General features: G+C 36.6%; 1 protein-coding gene across 1 annotated transcript in view; it reads right to left on the bottom strand.

Moving 5' to 3' along the window:
- Positions 1-8,157: 8,157 nt before the first annotated feature.
- Positions 8,158-20,454, bottom strand: part of LOC108232908 (collagen alpha-1(XI) chain-like) — a 71,379-nt gene continuing 59,082 nt past the window's right edge. The window contains exons 47-67 of the mRNA XM_017411029.3: positions 19,840-19,893; positions 19,026-19,079; positions 18,846-18,899; positions 18,644-18,697; positions 17,649-17,756; positions 17,442-17,495; positions 17,207-17,260; positions 16,790-16,843; positions 15,609-15,662; positions 13,992-14,099; positions 13,803-13,856; positions 13,447-13,500; positions 12,770-12,877; positions 12,618-12,671; positions 12,499-12,534; positions 12,328-12,381; positions 11,878-12,139; positions 11,556-11,668; positions 11,274-11,342; positions 10,791-11,024; positions 8,158-9,699 (exon numbers count right to left, since the gene is read on the bottom strand). Of these exons, the coding sequence (XP_017266518.1) occupies positions 9,553-9,699; positions 10,791-11,024; positions 11,274-11,342; positions 11,556-11,668; positions 11,878-12,139; positions 12,328-12,381; positions 12,499-12,534; positions 12,618-12,671; positions 12,770-12,877; positions 13,447-13,500; positions 13,803-13,856; positions 13,992-14,099; positions 15,609-15,662; positions 16,790-16,843; positions 17,207-17,260; positions 17,442-17,495; positions 17,649-17,756; positions 18,644-18,697; positions 18,846-18,899; positions 19,026-19,079; positions 19,840-19,893 (1,833 nt within the window). The 3' untranslated portion in view covers positions 8,158-9,552. The remainder of the gene's footprint in view (positions 9,700-10,790; positions 11,025-11,273; positions 11,343-11,555; positions 11,669-11,877; positions 12,140-12,327; positions 12,382-12,498; positions 12,535-12,617; positions 12,672-12,769; positions 12,878-13,446; positions 13,501-13,802; positions 13,857-13,991; positions 14,100-15,608; positions 15,663-16,789; positions 16,844-17,206; positions 17,261-17,441; positions 17,496-17,648; positions 17,757-18,643; positions 18,698-18,845; positions 18,900-19,025; positions 19,080-19,839; positions 19,894-20,454) is intronic.

Here is a 20,454-nt window from a genome sequence, read left to right on the forward strand (position 1 = left end):
GACAATAATGCGTCTTTTGATTATTCCTCACAAACTCTAAATGTTTGAACATATTATTAATGATTTCAACCAATTTCGGCTTATTCATTCTAATTTTTTAAAATCAATTTATTTTTTTTTGCTTTATTTTTTTCTACATGTACATACAAGTTTGTCTAAAACTTGTGAAACTTCCATAGTTTTTTAAAAAATATCCCAGCCGTCAAGTGATAAAAAAGGAAGAGAGAGAGAAAAAAACAACAATCTTAAATATTTCCTATCCTTTCTGCACCATCTAAAACAAATACTGTAAATAAATTGTGCAAACCTTCACTAATATTTGTTTTTTTATTTTCTGTGGGAAATGATACAATCAATATTCAATCACTGATCTAATTACTTTCCAGGTATTCACTGATTCCTTCGGCTGCAATAAAAACATAACACCTGGAAGTGAAGGATGGTGGGATAGTGGGACATATTTTGCAAAGCTTGTGTTGTTCTCAGACCTGCAATGTTTAAATCTGTCTTAAAACTATGCATGTAGGAACAGAAGCTTCACTCACACAGCAGCGACAACATGTTCATTTAAAAAGACACTGAAGATCTCATTTGCAGGAGTCAAACTGTGCAAGGATGACTTCTAATGTTACCTAAAAGAAATTAAGCAATTTTTCTTTGTCTCTGAATATCATTCATGCAGTCATTTATAAACTCCAGATTGAATAAACGCTTTCTCTTTAGGTTGTAGTGTCAGTGATGTTGCCTCTGGGCTTGATGCTGTAGGAAAAGCTATAAAAGATATAGTAGTGAGGCGATGGGTCACCAAACGCCGTCAAACAAGCTTCGCTAGTTTTTAATATTGAATCTCTGTAACCATTTGTTGTTTACTTATAAAAAATTACATCTGTGGAAATAAAATCTCAGTCACTCTTGTTGCTTTCATTTAAGGGAGACAGAAGACTCAGCTTTTTGTTAGTTGAGTGGACTGACCTGAGTGAAGCACAGGAAACATTTCTGATTAGCCAGATCCCATTACCGCAGAGGGATTTAAAACCTGTCATATTACTGAAACTAATGACACAAAGCTTTTTGTGGCGCGATGCAGTTTTAATGTCCCTGTCTGGCTGGAGCCATTAGTCACAAACTCTAATACGACACATTGTTTTCAAATAACTGAGACGAGGTATTAAATAATGGAGCACTCATTGTGCATGCAAATAGAATTTACTGTTTGAGCAAACAGTTTTTTTAAAGCTTCTTTGCTCAGGCTGTTTTACCTCACTTGAATTTTTAAAGAGACCACTGGTAATTTTCCTTTTGTCTGAACATAAACCTTAAGGTGTTTGCTGTTTTGATGTTTCACTGGAAATATGTCTTTTAGACGGAAAAAAGAAAGAGGTGTTTTGTGCTTCTTTTGACGCCAAAAGTTGTAGGCGCACATCCAATGATTATTTTCTGTAAGTTCCAATAAAATACATACAGTATTGAAATATCTTGAAAACAGACAAACACAAAACACAAATCTGTTGCATACTTAAACATTTACAAATGTTTAATAGTAAAATATGTTGTCCCATGTCTCCAGTGAAACTCCCTTTGCAACTCAGATGACCTTTGCAATTTTGAACATATTTTATCATTTATTTTGTGTCTAATATACCTTGAGCATTTTTACTTAGAGAGCATAGGACGTAAACCTGTGCCTGATTTAGACCTTCCCCTTTAAGGCTTTGCTGAGGCTGAGAAAAGACCATGTCCTTGTCAGCAGGAGTCACCTTCGCCCTCAGAGAAGCTCGTTTTCTTTTTCCAGAGAAAATGGACAGATTATTCTGTGGAGAACACAAGAGGACGCAAAACTGAGGTTGTCAGGTTGGGTGAGTTGGGATCCATTTTTGGTTTGAGACATCAGTGCTGTGGTGTAGGCTTTTTCTGGGCAATCAAGGTGAAGAGAGACAGCCTGGTTTAAAGTGGAGACTTGGTGGTGTCTCCAGGCTCTTCCCAGATCACCAGTCAGCAGCACAGTTGATGGGCTGCTTGAAGAAGCACAGCAGAGTACAGCTGGAACTTTTCCCAGAGAAACAGTTTGAACAATGAACACTCTAGTGTCTTTAACAAGAGATAGAGACAGAAGTTTCTTGCACCATTTATTTATTTATTTACAGTGAGCCATGACCTGCATTGCTGATGAGCTTCAGTAGGAGCGGCTGCTACTCGTTTGTGTCTCAGTCTAGTTCAAATATATCACTGGTAATAATGAGTGAAGGATTTCTTTTGCAGCTCCAATTTACTGTCAAAACAGATGCAAAAAATATGAAATTAAAAAAAAATGTCAGCGAGAACAGGCAATTATCTTGCTCCAAAGCAGACACCAGTCGATACACGCTGTTCAGTAAATAACTGAAAATGACACACTATTACACACACAAGCCATCTTTATCTTTCTTTCTCTCATAAAGTGTGCACTTGTTATTTTTGCTGCTTTAAACATTTATACAGCTATTATATAGCTATGCAATGCAGCAGCTGTTTTCATCTTTACATTCAAGATGTGGAGGAAGTTCTTTTGTGTTTGGGGTGTGGGGTGGGGATGTAAAATGTTTTGGTTATAAGCAACAGCGACAGCTTGTTCACTTACTTGTTTTATTGTCTTGCTGGGCTTTTACTGAGACTCAACCAACACAAATAGAGCATCATGTTGCTATTTAGCACAAATTAGGGTCAAAACAGAGCCAGGAAGACCCTGAAATGTATGTTTAATACCACTGATCCTATAAATGTGCATTAAAAAAAATCTCTGCTGTTCATCCATTCAAAGATCAGTTTTCACCTACTTTGATGACAGCAGCAGTTTGTGTCAGAACCTGGAAGGCAATTTTCATATTTTTCTGATTTTGCTAATGTCAGTATACATTCATCCCAATGGAATTTCCTGTAGGACATTTATATTGAACGGTTGAGGCATTCATTCACCTGGCTGCACTTCACCTGCCTCAGCGGGCATCATGCACAAATGTAGCTCTGCTCCTCTGTGGTTCAGTAGCCTTGGCATCATGCATAAATGTTCAAACGAGTTTATTCTGAGTTACTTTAAGGTGACAAACCACACAATTTTGGGAGTGGTCAAAAGGTTTGTAAGCTTCTTGAGAATAAATGTTGTTTGGGATGAAATTATTTTAGTTTTTTGGTACAAGTAACTAAGAGGAAATGGAAGAAATTAAGGTTTTACCACATGTCCAATGAACAGATTAAACAGTACAAAAATGAGTATGAAAATTAGGAAAAGTGCCATTTTAAAATCTGAGTAAACATGTGGGAAACTGAGGCAAAGCAGTAACTGAAATCTTTTTCATGTGTATGAAAGAGAAATACTGCTGACATTTACAGTAGAGCACTAGGGTAATACTGGCAGACATTTTGCACCTTATTTCAGGGTGTCATGGATGCATAAAGAGGAAGTGCCTCGGCTCACTGGGGACTGCTCTCCGTTTCTTCGCCAGAAGTGAGGTCAACGGCTGAACTCCTCTGAAAAATGTAATTCAGCTGCTCTCTGGATTGTACAATCATTCTCTACATGTGCCAGTGGTCAGGCGAAAATAATAAAAATCAGGTAGTTACTGTGGCAGTCGTAACTTAAGCTGACTGAATATTAAAATTAATACTTGAAATTCAATGTGAAAAGACAAATGGCTACTTGCTCATGCTAAAGCTCCAACTGAAATAATAAAGCACTTTGAGATCACAGGAGCCTCATAACCTGCTGCGCCATGAAAGGCAGTAGTAATAGCTGAGTACCATACCTATCACATAGTCTGAGAGTACCATGGGTTGGTTATGAACACACTGTATATAATGACAAAACCTACATATAAAAGACTCAAGTGTTAATGTGCTTTAGAGTATTTGAGATGAGAACATACAAGCACAGCATTAACTCTACTGAGGTGCTGATAACTGGCAGACAAACCAAACTAACTTAAAAAATTTAGCACACTTTAGCTCGTATATGGGATTGAAAACATATTTCAAAAGATCAACATTTCAACGATTAAAGCGTTTCTCAAGACTAGTAAAACTTTTATCAAGGCACAGAGCATTTTATCAAGACCACCACTCTGAACACACACCTGTTGATGATTAGACTGATCATCATCTTCTATTAGGATACAAAAAAACATTCAAAATGCTTTTAATCAATCCCAAGACTCATTACAGTGCAATTAGTTCCAAATCAGAAAAATGTACTCAGTAAAGAATCCAACCAATATAAAAATTACAAAGACCAATACAAATATAAATCTAAAATACTATTCATCCATCAGTCCATCCAACCATTTTCTTTATCTGCTTTTTTCTTTCCGGGTCACGGGGGAGCTGGTGTCTACCTCCAGCATTTCTTATTGAATATCATAAATATTTTCAACTGAAATATCTAGTTGGTATTATATGTATAAAAAAATCAAATCAAAATCTATAACGAGAGCAAGAGATGGGGGAGTTTTTTTTTAAAAAACTGTGAACAAAACAATGTTTTCTCCTGGAGAGTAAAATGTCTAAGTTAACGTCTAAGTTTCTCAATCCCCATATATCTTAGAGAAGAAAAATTTTAACAAAATGTGCTGCTGACAGTGTTTCTATTATGCTTTGTAACATGTATATTGTTTAGATTTTCTGTGGCTTGTTTGTCTGACTTTAATTGGGCTTAGACAGGGTCTTTTTTAGCCTAATGGGAGGACATGATAAGCTTAATCACCAACAGGTGTGTGTATAGAGTGTTGACCTTTATAAGCTGCCTACTATCATGAATATTTTACTGATTTAGAGAATGGTCTTGATGCTGAAACATTGGTCTAATAAAGTTCCTTTTCCACTTATGGTGCTGAAGAGTGCAACACTTTAAAAAGACAGTCTTCTATGTCTGGCTTTATGTGTTTGTAAGTTGTGTTTTTTTCTCATTAAGAAGCAACTAAGAAGAAAAAAAAAGAATTGTGTCTCAACTGATGTTAGTTTTCAAACAAAGAGAAAATCTTCTTCTCCTCTGGCTGAAGTCATGCTGTGATGGGGTCAGGCTGTTCATGCCCTGGAAAGACTCAGAGGTGGAGAAAATGTGTAACAATAATTGATCAAAATAAAAAAAAATAAAAAAATCTTTAAAAAAACAAATTTAGCAGCCCTAGTGTTTCAGTGTTAGCCACTGAACAGATCAGCTGCTGTCCGCCTTTGGCAGGAATTTAAAAGTGCATTCGTTTGGAGTAAACACCTCACCCTCTCAACTCACCAATTCGAAAAGGTAAATCGATTTTTTTCAATTTGGTCTTTAAAATTTTGAACAGAACATGCACTGCCTTTAAAAACGAAGGAGCAGTTCTGCTTTCATCTAAGAAAAAAAAAAAAGTGATAATCACCTGACAGCTCGAGCAAAACATTAGGCGCACAAACTTGATTACTCATTGCCACATGTGCTATCACTGACCAAAACACGACGACAGCTTTTAGGTTTGAGAAGTACAGAGCTCCACTAACGGATGTAATGATTCACACAACAGAATGAAAACAGTTTGGAATGAAGCAGCCAAGACAACAAACTTTTTAAAGAAAAGCCAGTAAAAAAATGTTGATTGAAATTGAGCTGTGTTGCAGAAATATGTATATATATCAGTATATGATGCTCTACAGCTGTGTTTTTATGGAGATCTGCAAGAAAAGTTGACAAATCACTGCAAAAAAATGTAAATTATTGTGTGCTAATGTAAAATATTGTGAGTCTGCTACCAGATGTGTCCTGACAGCTTGACATTCACCGAGGGGACACAAACACAAAGGCTGGCAACAGTATGCTGCTGCTTTTGACACAGTAATAACCCTCTATTACAGTATACAAAGCCAGCCGTGGCATGTCTGTGAGGTTCTCATGACAAAGATGCCTTGCGGGTGTCAGTGACATTGTCAAGCAGGCAGACAGTGGTCAGAAACATCTAGAAACTGTTTTAGTGTGGAGCTGCAGACCCAAATAATTTCCTGGTTGCAGATATGTCAAATAATGAGCATAATGTAAGAATGACAATGTGTTTGCCACTTGATCACTGAAAAAAACCCTCATAATTTAAACTTGAAATTGTGCAAAATTGTATTAAGATGCTAATGAGAAACTTCAATAACAACTCGGGTGCTTTCTTTTTCTATTTTTCCTGTGATGGGAGTCGTTATTGCTTTTCTGACATATTTTTTTTTCTGTGAAAAATGTCCGATAAATGGCATGCTTCATTTTCCACACACTTTCAAACCCCTGCCAAAACCGCAAACTCCCTGGAAAGAAAAGGTAATTACTGTCTATTTGCATTTTTTGTGGACACTTGAGCGGTGCAGATAAAAGCTGTGAGTCATTATCATGTCAACATTATGAGGATTAGGCTGTTAATTATGCTTCATGCAATCCTTGCATGCATTTCAGACACAGTTTCGAATAGAGATCAAGACATGACTTCTCCTTTCTTTCTTTATGGATGACTCTAACAACAGCGTGCTGTTTGATGAATGCATGAGAACTGATTGGTGTGGCGGCAAAAAAGTGAATGTTTTCATAATGATTATGTCTTAAATTGAAGTAACTGTAGATTTCATAAACTCACAAGGAGTGTTAAGGTAAAATTGTTATTTTTTTTGCTGCAGGTCCTTGACAGGCAGCCTCAGCCCATGTTGGAGTTTTTCTATAATGGCCCAAATCCAGCAAGACCGGGAAAAATAATTGGCCTGGCACCCGGAACTCTGGTCAAAAATAAATATGGTGTGAGTTGATTCAAGTCTGGCTTATTGAGCCCAAACTCACAAAAAATCAACATAAATACTCTTAAAAACAGCAATCCTAAATAAAATTCAGCAAGAATTTACCACACTCTGACCAGTTCACCTTGCTACTTGGGAATCTTTGAACAATGGCCTGATTGAAATATAATTTGTCAAACAAGTACAAGTTTATTGTTTAACAAGGAATTTGCAATCTGGGGCTTTGGGGCCACATGCAGCTCTTTGGTTCCTCTGCTTTGACCCAAAATAACATAGAAATGAATATTTATAACCACAACAGCAACTAATTGTAGCAGCCCTAGAATATTTTTTTATACTAATATACTAATACTAATAATACTAATTTTTATAATAATTTTGTTTTTTAGGCAGTTTACAACTTCATAAATTGAACTTTTGCCGAACAGTTGGAGGTTTCTCTTTCGTTTCTTCAGGGGATGCCACAATGAGCAAAGTCACATGAAAGATTTGGCAATTGCTTTATGCTGGATGGCTTTCTGCAACCTGGTCTCAAACCTGCAGCCTCAGGATTATAAGACCGCAGCACTGACCACCGAGCGACCTACGATATAAAATCAAACATTAAAAACACATTTACATCGAGTTGTTGAGGAAAAAAAAGACAAAGTGTCTAACGAAAATATTTACATGTTGCAAGTCATTGCAATAAGGAGTTCTGCAAAAAATATGGCAAATCATTCTGAAAAAAAAATAAAGGCTTCTTTGTGAAAAAAAAAAAAATTATTAAAGGTTTAATTAATTGCAGGTATCTGTAATTGTTACAAGAAAAAAGGTGTCATAATTAAATATCCCCCAAACTGTCTTTATTTTATGTTTACTCAAATAATTAAGTGGGATACAAATAAATGCTTTATTTTAAAGTGGGGCACTTAATAATTTCTTCTCAAATATATGTTTAGGACCACATAGACCTCCATAATTTTTGTAACAGTTTGGTCTTTTCTTTTGTCCGAAAACTAAAAATACTGGTAAATGTCAACAGCTTATTTTAATTTTTTTAATTTCAGAATGTAATAAGCAAATTTTTACATGTCATATTTGTAAAAAACTTAACAATAAGTAGTGTTTTTCCTTTTTTTTATTCTTCAAGTAGGACAAATTTTATTTTGCCTCATAAATGTCTCTTTTGATTATAAAAGTTGGAGACCACTGATTAACAGGTTTGATAACATTTCGCAAAAGGGCCTGAGGTGCAATTAGGAAGCCATAACACCCCGAGGAGTCCTGTCATTCCATGTCTGAGACCTCATCATGCATTGTGGAAAAAGTGCACTCCAGCGTAATACATTGTTTCCATGAACACAGTTTCCTGTCATGCAATTTATCTGCAAGTGAATGCAAATGATCCCAATGTGCACTTGGCAAAGCACCAAAGATTTATTTCATTTGTACATAGCTTGTAAACATACTGATAATTACACAGGATCAAAAGCAGAGCTCAAGTATTTGGCTACCATGGCTTTAAGTGAAAAAAGTGGAAACGCAAACAGATTTTGATTTTAAAAGAATCAAATCTGAGTCAGAGAGAAAAAGCTGTTAAATGAACCAAAACACTAAGAATCTCAAATCTACTTTCTATTATTGCGACCGAGGATGGTAAAAAGTATCAGGCACCACAGAATCACATAAAGGGCATAACTTGTTTCTGACCCGAAACAGCCAACAATACAAACATTCCACCAAAGGTTTTTCAGAACCCAGTTTTAATAGTTTTGAGTGAACAATTTAAGGCACATTAAAAACATTTTGTTCATCATTACAAAGAAAAATATCCACAGGGCCTCATTAAGATTTTAGAAAAACAGGACAAATTTTAACCACAAAAAAATAGTAAATGAACATGGTGTTTTAAACTATCATGTCATTATCATGAGGTAAAACAATAAGCCCTTAGATTATTTATATTACTATCTTATTTTATTATGGCTCCATTTCCTACAGGTAATATGAACTGATTTATCATAACAAAACACACAAGGTTTTGATTAAGGTTTCTCGTCCTAATTCTGTTGAAGTTCATGACAGTAAATAATGAAAGTTATATTATTTACAAGGCGATTGATTTATACTTACAAATTGAGGCTTTTCTCAAATTAATGTCAAAGATGTTTTCAATAAAACAGTTCTCATTAAATGTTTTCCTAAGATACATTAAATATCTTCATAAAATTTATTCCATCATAGTTAACCAAATATTTATTCAAACCTTAAGAGGCACATGCATGTTTTAGAGTGAAATCGAAGAGGAACAGTCATGTACAAAAGTACAAAATTCAAATAATTACAGTTTTATCAAAAAGCACTGTTTGTAGCACCTTGAGTGTTTTGTGATTCTGCACAAAAGCACCTCTGTGGTTGTGTTCAGAGCATCACCTGGAGCATCCAGAGAGGGAGACGTGGTGGGGGGAGGGAACGACGAGGGAGGAGTGGGGTGTGGGGTGAGTGGACCCTCTCTTCGATGCTAAAAGTGTGCCACTGTCCACCACAGCATCAAATGTCCTTTTCCTGATGTCACTCCCATTACAAGTTAAAGTCATGTGATTCTGGCCCTACAAGGGCGAGGAGTAGGTTCCCCTGGTTTGCGCTTTTATGACAGGGCCTCAGAGCGCTCTTCTCCTTCTTGGTTTCTCCCAGATTCATTCTTTGCTTCACAGAGAGAAAGGCTGATGGTCATCAGATTTCTCTCTGTGTGTTGGTGTTACTACATACCCTTCGACCCTGTCCTTCAGCGGGGGCACAGGGGCGTGTCTAGCCGAGGAAACACACAGAGCCGATCTCGAAGCCAAACCTCTGGTTGGTTCCCCCAAAGTCATTGAACATGACGTCAATAATGGGTAACTGATCAATGCGGGGAGTGTTAATCTCCAACACAGTCCTTGAATAACCCTGCTTCAGCTGGAAAGACAGAAAACGGAGAAAAGAAATGCTAAGTGATCTAAATACATTGTAAGAATGTTTTACAAAACTTAGGTAAACTCAATAACACTCATTTTTTAATATTAAAAATAAAACAACAAATCCGTTTAACAGATTCAGCACTTTCTTACTAGAAGAAAAAACTGGTAGAAATTCTTGTAAGCACTAAATTATTTCCCCGTCATCAAGAAAGACATCTTGTCTTGTGTTTTTATTGTGCTCAAATTACTGAATAATTAATTAAGACATCATCACATAATCATTCACTCAACAAAATTCCCTAAGTTTGACTTTTTAGAATAATAAATGTGACATTTTTTGTATCACCTTAAAATCTTTTCAGCAATTTTGCTTTACATAAAGTACAAAAAAGAGATCTAAACTAAAATGTAAAACCTTTTGTACATTATACAAAAGTACACAAAGCTAAAAGAATAAACTAAACACAAAACATACTTTTGGAAGTATGTTATTTTCACTAACAATAGTCTAATGAATCATAAGAACTCTGCAGCAACTACAGGCCAAACAAACAGATCTCTTATAAATCCATCATTAAGTACCTTCCAACCCGTCATGACTTGATTGCTGTTCTGCTTTTTGATTCTTCTGTACATTTAGGAGTGACCTATTTAGGTTTAATAACTGGCTGCTTTGATTAGATGCTTTAAAAAGCTTGATGATCAAAGTTTGATTACATTTAAATAATCTGAATTGTATTTAAAACAATCTACGTTATACAAATTTGCATGTACATAACGACGTATTCACACAATGTTGCACCATATTTTTCCTTTAAGGGATTTACAGGATTCTGTTTTTTAAAATTAGATAATGTACTTTTGTTTACCCAAAAACAGTTTATATTATTTCATAATACTCATTTCATGCTTGGACATTTCTTAGACCGGAGCAACAGCATTGAGTGTCCTGATGCTTGATTACATTGTTCTTGTTGTGTCCAATATAAACTCTTTCTGACTTTTCTCTACAACATTTACATATTTTCAAGGATTAGTGGAATTTCTTGGTGTTTAGAGTTTGAAAATTGGGAAACAAAGCGTGCTTACCGAGCAGCTGTCCATCAGTGGCTTGATAAAAACATTATTGTCGTAAGACATCTCCTCATCATTGGAGCCCAGGAAGCGCAGCGCCTTGTCGTAGGTGTCAGCCTTTCTGTCGTACCAGGCCACAGACTGATGGCAATTGTAGGTGAAGTTCTGCCGAGCCGAGGAGCTCAGCAGCTTCAGGAAGGTCATCTGCACTGCGCTGACGGTGTTCTCTGCTACATCAACATAGTTCAACTGAGGGCAGATGGAGAGAAAAAAGGGGAGAGAAGAGGAAGAGTGGAGCCAGTTAAAAATAAGGAAGAGAGAGAGAGAGAATGAGAGGAACATAAAAATAAGAAAAGGAAGGATGTAAAACTTAGATGGAGTATGATAGAGAGATATGTAAATAAGTTGTGGTGATGAGCCAAAATTGACAAACTTGATCTAAAATGCGTGCAAATGTCGTTTGGTAGTTATTAAAGAAAGTCGTGTGGGTTGACTCACAATTTTTCCTCGTTTGAATTCACTGAACCAAGAACCTGGAGACTCCTTGGGCCAGTTGGACATTCTAACCTACAACATATATCAAGTTATTGACAGAGATTCAACATGGCAACGTTCCAAAACCATCCCGTAAGTATTATTTCTAATCTTATTGAATAACCTCAACCCTGTGGTTTTCTCATCAAAGCAGATCATCGGTTATTTCATCCAAACATTGCAGCATGGCTGCTTTAAATTGTCACAGTGGTTTGTTTCCTTATGTCATTAAACAGCATTACTTACTCCTGTGGATTTCTTGTCTGGGTAAATGCATGTTTCTCCACCTGCTGTGAAGTTACAAAACACTTTGATGGCGTCTCCAATGCAGCCCTGGTTTGGATCGATCCAGTATTCACCTGGGAGACAAACAGATCCATGAAACTCTACCAAAGCAGACATATAAAACAGTTTTAACTCTGTTGAAAGTTTTTTTTTTTTCCTGTAATGTTCACCTTTTCTGACCTCCTGAACCAAACAACAAAAAAATAATCAACTGATTTACTATTCCTGAAATGTATTCTAATATTGATAATTCATGCCACTACTTTAATTCTCTCCATTGTACCATCTGGGAAGTCAGGCTGGCTGAGGTGCAGGTCGTTGCAGGTCCGAGCAGGATTGTCTTGAGTGCCCATGGGGAATTTCATACGCTCAATGTCCTGTTTGAGGTTGTTGAGAGATCCAAAGACGTCCTCCATATCCTCCATGCCCATGGCATCTGCGCCATAGTCTGCCAGTGCCGCATCTCCCTGCATGTCAGCCTGTCGCCTGCTCTTTTTGCCAGAATGTTGGATAGGAAGTGGCTGGATCATATCGCCAGGTGGACCCTGTAGCACAAAGGTTAAAGATCAGTTTATGATTTGCATTACCATCAATAATGTAAAGTACTTTGTTTTGTCAAGAAAAAAACTGCCACATCACAGTGAGAGAATTCAATTTGATTATTTTTTTTACCAGAATGTTTAAAGCCTAAATATGTTTAGTTTACAGTGAACAAGTTGAATATGGAGCTTACAGGTGGTCCAGGTGGCCCAATCAGTCCAGGGTCTCCCTTCTGACCGGGTGTACCCTAACAGAAAAAAGTATGAGCATGTTAAAAATGAAAAAAAGAAAATATTTCTCTTAAACATCAAGTGGCATGTTAAATTATTAAAAATACTGAAATTGTACAGAATTTACAACTTACAACTGATCCCTTAGATCCTTTCTGTCCTTGGGAACCCTGATGACAAATGGGGTAACGTTAAAAGATGAACAAAAGCCATACGACCAAAGTACAAATATTCAACAACAGCTGGAACTTACAGGAAGTCCAGGAGGACCAGGAGGGCCGAGAGGACCTTGTGCTCCTCCATTGCCCTTATGAGACACAAAAGAGGAAATTAGACAGCTTGTGATAGGAATGTAAAAACAACCTAAATGAATGAAACATTTGTTTTATACTGCAGGATACCCACAGGATCTCCCTTGCCACCGCCAGAACCTTGAGGTCCAGGAAGACCTCGGTCTCCTTTCTCTCCAGGTTCACCAGGAGGTCCAATCAGACCAATGAGACCAGGATGACCCTGAGGCACAACAGGAAGCAATTCATTAGTTATTTAACTATCCGCTTTTCACAGTCTTTTTTTCTTACAGCAATTAAAGTTTATTTTCTGATCATTTGTCACCTGAAGAAAACAAAAATCATTTCTGAAAGGGAAATAAATATGCAAATTCACCTGCAAATTTATAGAAAGTGTTTAGACAGAAAAAAACCTATAACCAGGGTTTTATTTTTGCCTATAAATAATTAGTATGTTTATTATGGTTGTCATATTAAGCAATCGTGGTCTGTTTCTGCACCTGCTATTGAACAGAGTTATGATCATCTGCTTCTGACTGCTGCATGCTGGCAATAAACCAATGTCCATTACAAAGGCAATATCACTGGACTTATACATATTAATTCAGTGCATTAAATCACTGAGTGAAAAACTCAGTCAAACCTTTTTTCATCTCACTGGGAGAGAGTGAACAAAGAGTGCATAGGCCTAGATGTTTGCTTGCTTTGGGAGCTTCAGATAACGTATATAGGCAGATATGAGAAATACACTATGAAGCAATTTTAGATTAGCATCCTAATAAAAAGTCTTACCTTCTCTCCTTTAGATCCCGAGTCACCTTTCATGCCAGGAAGTCCAGGAGGTCCCTGAGGGGGAAAAAAAAAAAATCAGTATGTCAAATAGAGTTAAAACTAAAACAAATTCACATATTTTATAATAACAGCTTACTATTAACACCGCAATTAATGCAACTGTTTTTATGTATTTTAAAGAGCTGCAAAAATCAGGTAAAGCAGGTCATCAGTCTAAAACATATGAAAAACAAAATGCTTTTGAAAAGATTTCAGGTTTGCAGTAAAACACTATCAAACATTTAGAACAACAGAGTCACAGAAATGTAAAGTGTTCATTAAACAGAGAATTTAAGTAGATGGAGGAAATAACTTACAATAGGTCCAGGAGGACCATCTTGGCCAGAAGCACCTGGAAGTCCTTGCTCACCCTTAAAATAAGAAACATTATTATATGTCATAGTTATGGTATATATTATTCCATAAATAAATGTAGTTGCAAGTTTAAATGTCACTGACATACTTTTTACTTGAATAAAACTACTTTTTTCTTTTTTTAAACTCACAACAGGTCCAGGGATGCCACGAAGACCCTCAGCTCCAGCTTTTCCAGGGGGGCCCTGAGGTCCCAAAGGTCCAGTTTTTCCAACAGGCCCCTCTGCTCCAGCTTCTCCCTGAAACAAACACAAAGTATGTATTTACTTTCCCAGTAAGCCTTTTAGAGTTGAATAGATATCTAAATGACACCTAAACTGCAAAATTGTGTTTAATGGTATGTTTAGTAGATGTCTTAATTTACATTTAAGATGTTATATAGAAATGTTCGTATAGCAGCGACTGAAAGAATTAGTAACTGACATGTTTTTAAACATTCAGACAAAATGAGTCAACCTTTTTCAATCAGTGTTAAAACCTTGGATAGTGTTCTCTGGGATTTTTTAATGATCTATCTTTTTTGGGTTGTGTGTTTTACATATTTTCAGTTGTTTTTTATACAATTAATCTGTTAGAATTAAACTGACTGGGCTAAATGATATTTAAAATTTTCAGGGCCAAATGAGGTTTACAGTTAAACTCAATACTGAAAAATTCTTCAGTTGGTTTTCAATAAATCTGGGAGGATAAGTGCATGTAGATCTAAAGGAAACTCTTTAAAACACACCAACAAAAACATGTATTTTTTTATGTATTAAATTATTGTCAGCTCTGCTTTTGTACCAGGGACCAACTTAACCAAAATATTTTCCATCAAATATATTGTTCTATATGTGTCATGTGTGTCATGTCACAAAGGCTAAGAGTGAAAGGATTTGAGGGTTTGCAACATTTAAACCAATCAGATGTTTTCAGTTCTCATCCATTTTCTCTGAGCTGAAACAGCATGTTTTATGTACTGAAGCTTCACAGACATAATATTGACCGGGATGATAGAAGGCAGGCATTAAACCATTCTGACAAGCAATTAGGCCTAGATTTGACAGTCTCGAATCATCACGCAGGCTTTGTCTTGTCTCTGTCAAATCAACTCTAATCCTTTACCTAAATCTGGATAGAGTGTGCGTGCGGTGTCTGTATATGAGTGGGCGCATGTGAAGAGGAGAAATATAAGAACAACAAAAGAAAGAATGAGACTTTGTTTGACGTCTGCCACGTTTTCAGACTGTGCATATCTCTGAAGTATCTGATTTAGAGTCAAACTGTCTTTACAGCTTAAAGAGATTTTTCCTCTTTAATGCTCCTTGATTGTGAAAACACCACAATGTTACAGATTTTTAGAAAGCTGCGAAATACGTTGACTGTCAGGGGACCTTATTGCATTTTATGTGTGACTAGTTTGCCTATTTTCCTAAAATATAGGCTGTTTAAAGAGGATATTAAGGGTAAAGAGTTGAACGTGTGTGTCCCTGGAGATCTGTGACATTTTTCCCCCATTTTGAAAGATTACCTTTTTGAGGAATTTTTAGAGCATTTTCTGATAAATATTCAAATCTTGTGTTTCAAAAGCAACACTCCGAAGTAAGAGAAAACAAAAGTAGTGTTACTGCAGGTTGGGCAGCTAAAATAATGAGCTAAAATTAAAATAACAGATTTTTCTTGCTTCACAAGTAATTCAAACTTAAGCCCAGAAAGAGCCATGTTTAACGTTGATGGTAATTTCTAAACTTAAAGTTACAGAGACTTACCTTGGATCCCTTTTCTCCTTGTCTGCCCTCCTGACCTGCTTGTCCAACAGGTCCCTGTGAGGAACATCAACCAAACACTGTTAGATTTTTCTGTAGTTGAAATGAACAACTATGGGTAAAATCTTCACCTATTTCAAAGAATTATTTAACTAAGATTTTCTGATAAACAGCAGCAAGCTTAAATGAATACCAAACATTAAGTCCTGAACTTGAGAAAAATTGGGTTTTGTGAGGCCACTCAGCATCAATGCAAAGCAAATCATCCTACAATCTATATATATTATGATAACGATACATCAGTTCTTTCACCAAACATGCTCAGGTCAAAATCTTGTAAGTGCGATAACACATGGCATTAAAATCATAGACTGACCAAACAAAAGCCACAAGTCTTCAATGTTGGTTATGAACCTTGGCAATTATGAGTATGCAGGGTTGTGTGTGTGCACCAAAGCATGACTGTTTGCTAATGTAGTAGGAGTTACATGCAGCCATGAACACCAAACCAGAGACATTTTTAGGGAGATATTGTGAAAGAGACTAAGCCAGAATTACCTTGGTGAAGGGTGAAATATTATACTGCAAATTCGATTAATATGGACAGGGAGCTGGGGCCAAATTTGTTCTGTAGACACTGTCACTACTACAAGGAATACAAATTCTGGGTGGAAAAAAGTCCTTACTCAACAAACCCTTTAAAACATATAATCAGTCATCCTGGCTTGTATTTCGAATCAAGCCACATCACTGTAAACTAATGTCCTTATGCTCACAAATTCTTTAAGAGAGTAAAGTACAAAAGTAAATACTTTATCATCAAACATGATCTACAGTATAGAAACAGCATTGGGCACCACTAAAAAAAAAAAAGTTAATTTCTTGATATTAGCAGCAGCTTTAGTCCTATATTATGATTTATTACTGACTTTCAAAATGTCATTATTTTCTTACATTATGTTTTTCTGCAATTATTTTTTACACTAAAGGATTAATTTGTCCCAATTTAATTAATATCATGGAAAATGGATGAAAATCAATCTAAAATTAAAGCATATGATCATAAATATGGATCAAAAGGTAACGAAGTAGCTTGGGGCTGGTTAAGAGCCCTTTAAAATTAGAGGCCATCTCACAAGTTGAACAGAAGTATCATTGAATGCATCACTTTGAGAAGTACTCACCCTTTTTCCAGGAGGTCCTGGTACTCCAGCTTCACCAGATGGACCTGGAGGGCCCTAAATTAGAGCAGATAAAACACACTTAACTCTACTTCAGACAAAATGGAGCAATGTTACATAATAAGACATCTCTGTCATCTGGGAAAACATGACATTTTATTTCACAGAAGGAATTTGACACGTGACAAATAAAAAGCTGTATTAAATGACTAGGCTAGAAGCTCAATTCAAAATTACTTTGTATTTAGATCTGAAATGTTTAATAAATACTAGAAAAAAAAAGATTACGGAAAAAGCTAATCATTCTGAATATTACACAAAAAACGTCACTTCTTTTAAATATTTTCCACAATTTTAGCGAGAAATAAATTATATATTTTTTGGCTACTTAGAAAAATACTCTGATCAAGTTAGACTTACTGGTTGTCCAGCCTCTCCATCGTCTCCTTTATCACCAGGTAGACCATCAAGACCCTAAACAAACCACATGTTTGCCAGACATGGCAGACTTAAGTAAGCAACAACACAGAAAAAACATTATACTATGAAACAATCGATTTAAAATTGATTTGTAAATATAATTACTGTGATGCACAATTAATTGCTGTTGTTCTGAACAAAAAGCAAATAATTGATGTATAAATTCAGCACTTACACCAGTACCAGGCTCACCAGGGGGACCAGGATCTCCAGGGAAGCCGACCGGACCCTGCAGACACATCGAGACACTGATACAACTGACTTACATGTTTGCCACCATCAACAACAGCTCAACTGAGAAATATGACAGTTATGGTGCTGCTGACAGCTCTAATGATGCATTAGTCATTGCTCTGTGTGTGTTTGAGTGCGGCCAACATACAGGGTTACCCTTGGGACCATCATCTCCAGGGGGTCCTCTAGCACCAGCGGGTCCAGCAGCTCCAGGTGGGCCTGTTTCTCCCTTCTCACCAGTTTCTCCTCGAGGGCCCTGAGGGAAAAAAAAATTATTGAAGTCATGTCGTCAGAACAGCCACATAAGAGCCATCCACATCACTTTGAAATTTTAATGGTATTACAGCAGCAGACAAGTGTGTTATTATATCTGACCCCAGCATCAAAAATGACAGATACAGGTGCAAAAATAACCTAAACAGGAAAAATAAACTGACATAAAAACTAAACCTTAAATTTAGAAACATCTGCTGCACAGTTTTAAATGAAAATAAACACGATACCACCAAACATTTAAGCATCTTTTAATCCTAGAAGCAGAAACAGGTTCTTAAAGCATCGGTTCTGACTGAGTGCAGCAGCTGAAGCATAGTTGCAAGTCCACATTCATTAGTTGGCCCATTAGAGCTGAGCACTTCTCTAGTCAATGCCAGCATGGCACCTTAAATATTGACCTGGATTTGATGTGCAACACTGGGTCTATATATCACTGTAAACGGATATGAGGAAGCAGATGGGTACATCAATACAATCTGACTGACTCAGATACAAAAAGTCTTACAGCCATGACTAAGTTGAGGAATACCTGGTCCTGAGGAAGCAGTAGCTACTGCTCTGCACAGGATCAATACAGCTGAACAGAACTCAGATTTTCACAACTAAAATTAAAATAACATTTGTACAAGTTGAAAGTAAAAACTATGGACACTTTTGCAGGGGAACACAAAATCATTGGGCATTGAAGCAAAAAACTAACTTAAACTGGAAATCCTCATGCGGTGAGACATTCCCACCATCAGTGTTTGATGGTGATAAGGCCTCCAAAAACAGACAAAGAAACAACAACTACGTAATAAATATATACTTCGAAAAATAGTCCCAAGTCAGATTTTTTTCAACAGTTTCATGAAATATTAAACTTACTCCAATACCAGGCTCTCCAGGTGGACCCGGGTTACCAGCCTCACCAGTTTCTCCCTGTGAAATCACAGTGAAAAGGTATATTACCAACCCAGCACTGTCAACTAACTCATTCTTGTATCAGCTGTCACCTTGGTGTTTGTGGCATCTTTAAATAAATATATATTAATAATGCAACAACAGCCTCCAGTTTCCTGCCTCATACCTTCTCACCAACAGCTCCTGCTGAACCAATACCTCCAGGAGGACCTTGTGCACCCTGGAGAGAAATCACAAAAGCACAAATCATAGTATATTATTTGAATGAAATCATTTTAAGCTTTAATTTTGAAATTGGTGAGTATGATTACTGCAAACCCAAAAACCAAAGTGAACACAAACTTACATCAGCTCCACTGGGGCCTTGTGGACCTCTGGGACCAGGAGGACCTGGTGGACCCTATCATGAAGAAAATTCATAATACTGTGTCACATTATGTTTTACTACTTTTCTTGGCTATCTGTCATAGGTTATTCGTAAAAATTACAAGAGAAATTTTGTATTATTTAGATAAAACTGTAAACAGATTATATTTAAATAACTTTAGTAAGGAAAAATGACAGTAAATGTTTCCAGTAGCATTGGTACACATGTCAGACCCACTAATTTATAACTAAAATTATTGCATCTTTGTGCAGAAGTTATATCAAGTCCAGCTGTAATGGTGTACAAAAACTTCTCTGCAGACGATGTTGTATGTAGCTACTGAGCCTCTGTAATACTTGGTTTTACATAGGTTAAGTAATGATCTCTTTAGGTCAGAGTTTAGTGTGGAACATTTAAAGATTGCTCAATCTACATAATGGACCAATGGCAAAGTATGTGTAAAACATGTTAAATAAAAAAAACACAAATGCAGACTGCTTTTTGGCTGTGCATACTTTGCTTAAGTGCTAATATATTTTTCTACCAAGTGAAACCTTCATACAATAGTTCCCTCTGTAACAAACAGATCTTGTAAAGTATTAACAATTTGTAAAGTGTATATCAGCACATTTTCCACAAATAAAAACCAAAGCCATAATGCTTGTGGAGTTGACAAACTCAAGCATCAGTCAAAGCTTTAAAACAATCAGCACAGCATCCCATTGAGTCGAGCTGCACCTGAAGATGAAGTGCATCTCTAACAAAGAGAAGCTGCAGATTGAGCTGCACTCACCATTTGTCCAACATCTCCATTTTCTCCCTTCTCACCAGGAGGGCCAGGCAAACCCTGTAAGGAGGACACATTTTGTTAAGCACACAGGAAAACAAAAAAAAGGGTCATATGAGTCAGCACCTGAGACAAAGCTCCACATTAGAAAATCCACAGAAAAGAACATACAAACATTTCTGCTGCTCATTACCAGGTGCTTCCAGATGACACATTTTGAATAGTGGGTTTGAGAATGCAAAAAGAGTGCATTAATACCAGCAGAACCCCTGAGTATAAACACACAATTAGTCAAAAGGACACCTATTGTAATTAAAGGGTATGGGAGGCTTGGGTGTAATCAGCCTGTGTAAATTACAGGGTGGAAACTCCATCCATCTATGTTCACACCGGTGTGGAATGATGGAGGCTGTGCATAATATGCAGCTTTTGTAATCAGTCATGCTTGACTAAAAGAGTTTGAGTACACCTCGGAAAGGTGCATCAGTAACAAAAATGAAGAACGTGTCACTTGCTATTGTAGGTTATTGTCTTTCTGCTTAATTGTAGTTATTGTGTGTTCTGTTAGATTAACTACAATAATGGAGCATGCATAATCAATAGTTGTATGAAAAGCAACAG

Source organism: Kryptolebias marmoratus, linkage group LG20 (assembly GCF_001649575.2).
Source record: "Kryptolebias marmoratus isolate JLee-2015 linkage group LG20, ASM164957v2, whole genome shotgun sequence".
NCBI lineage: Eukaryota > Metazoa > Chordata > Actinopteri > Cyprinodontiformes > Rivulidae > Kryptolebias > Kryptolebias marmoratus.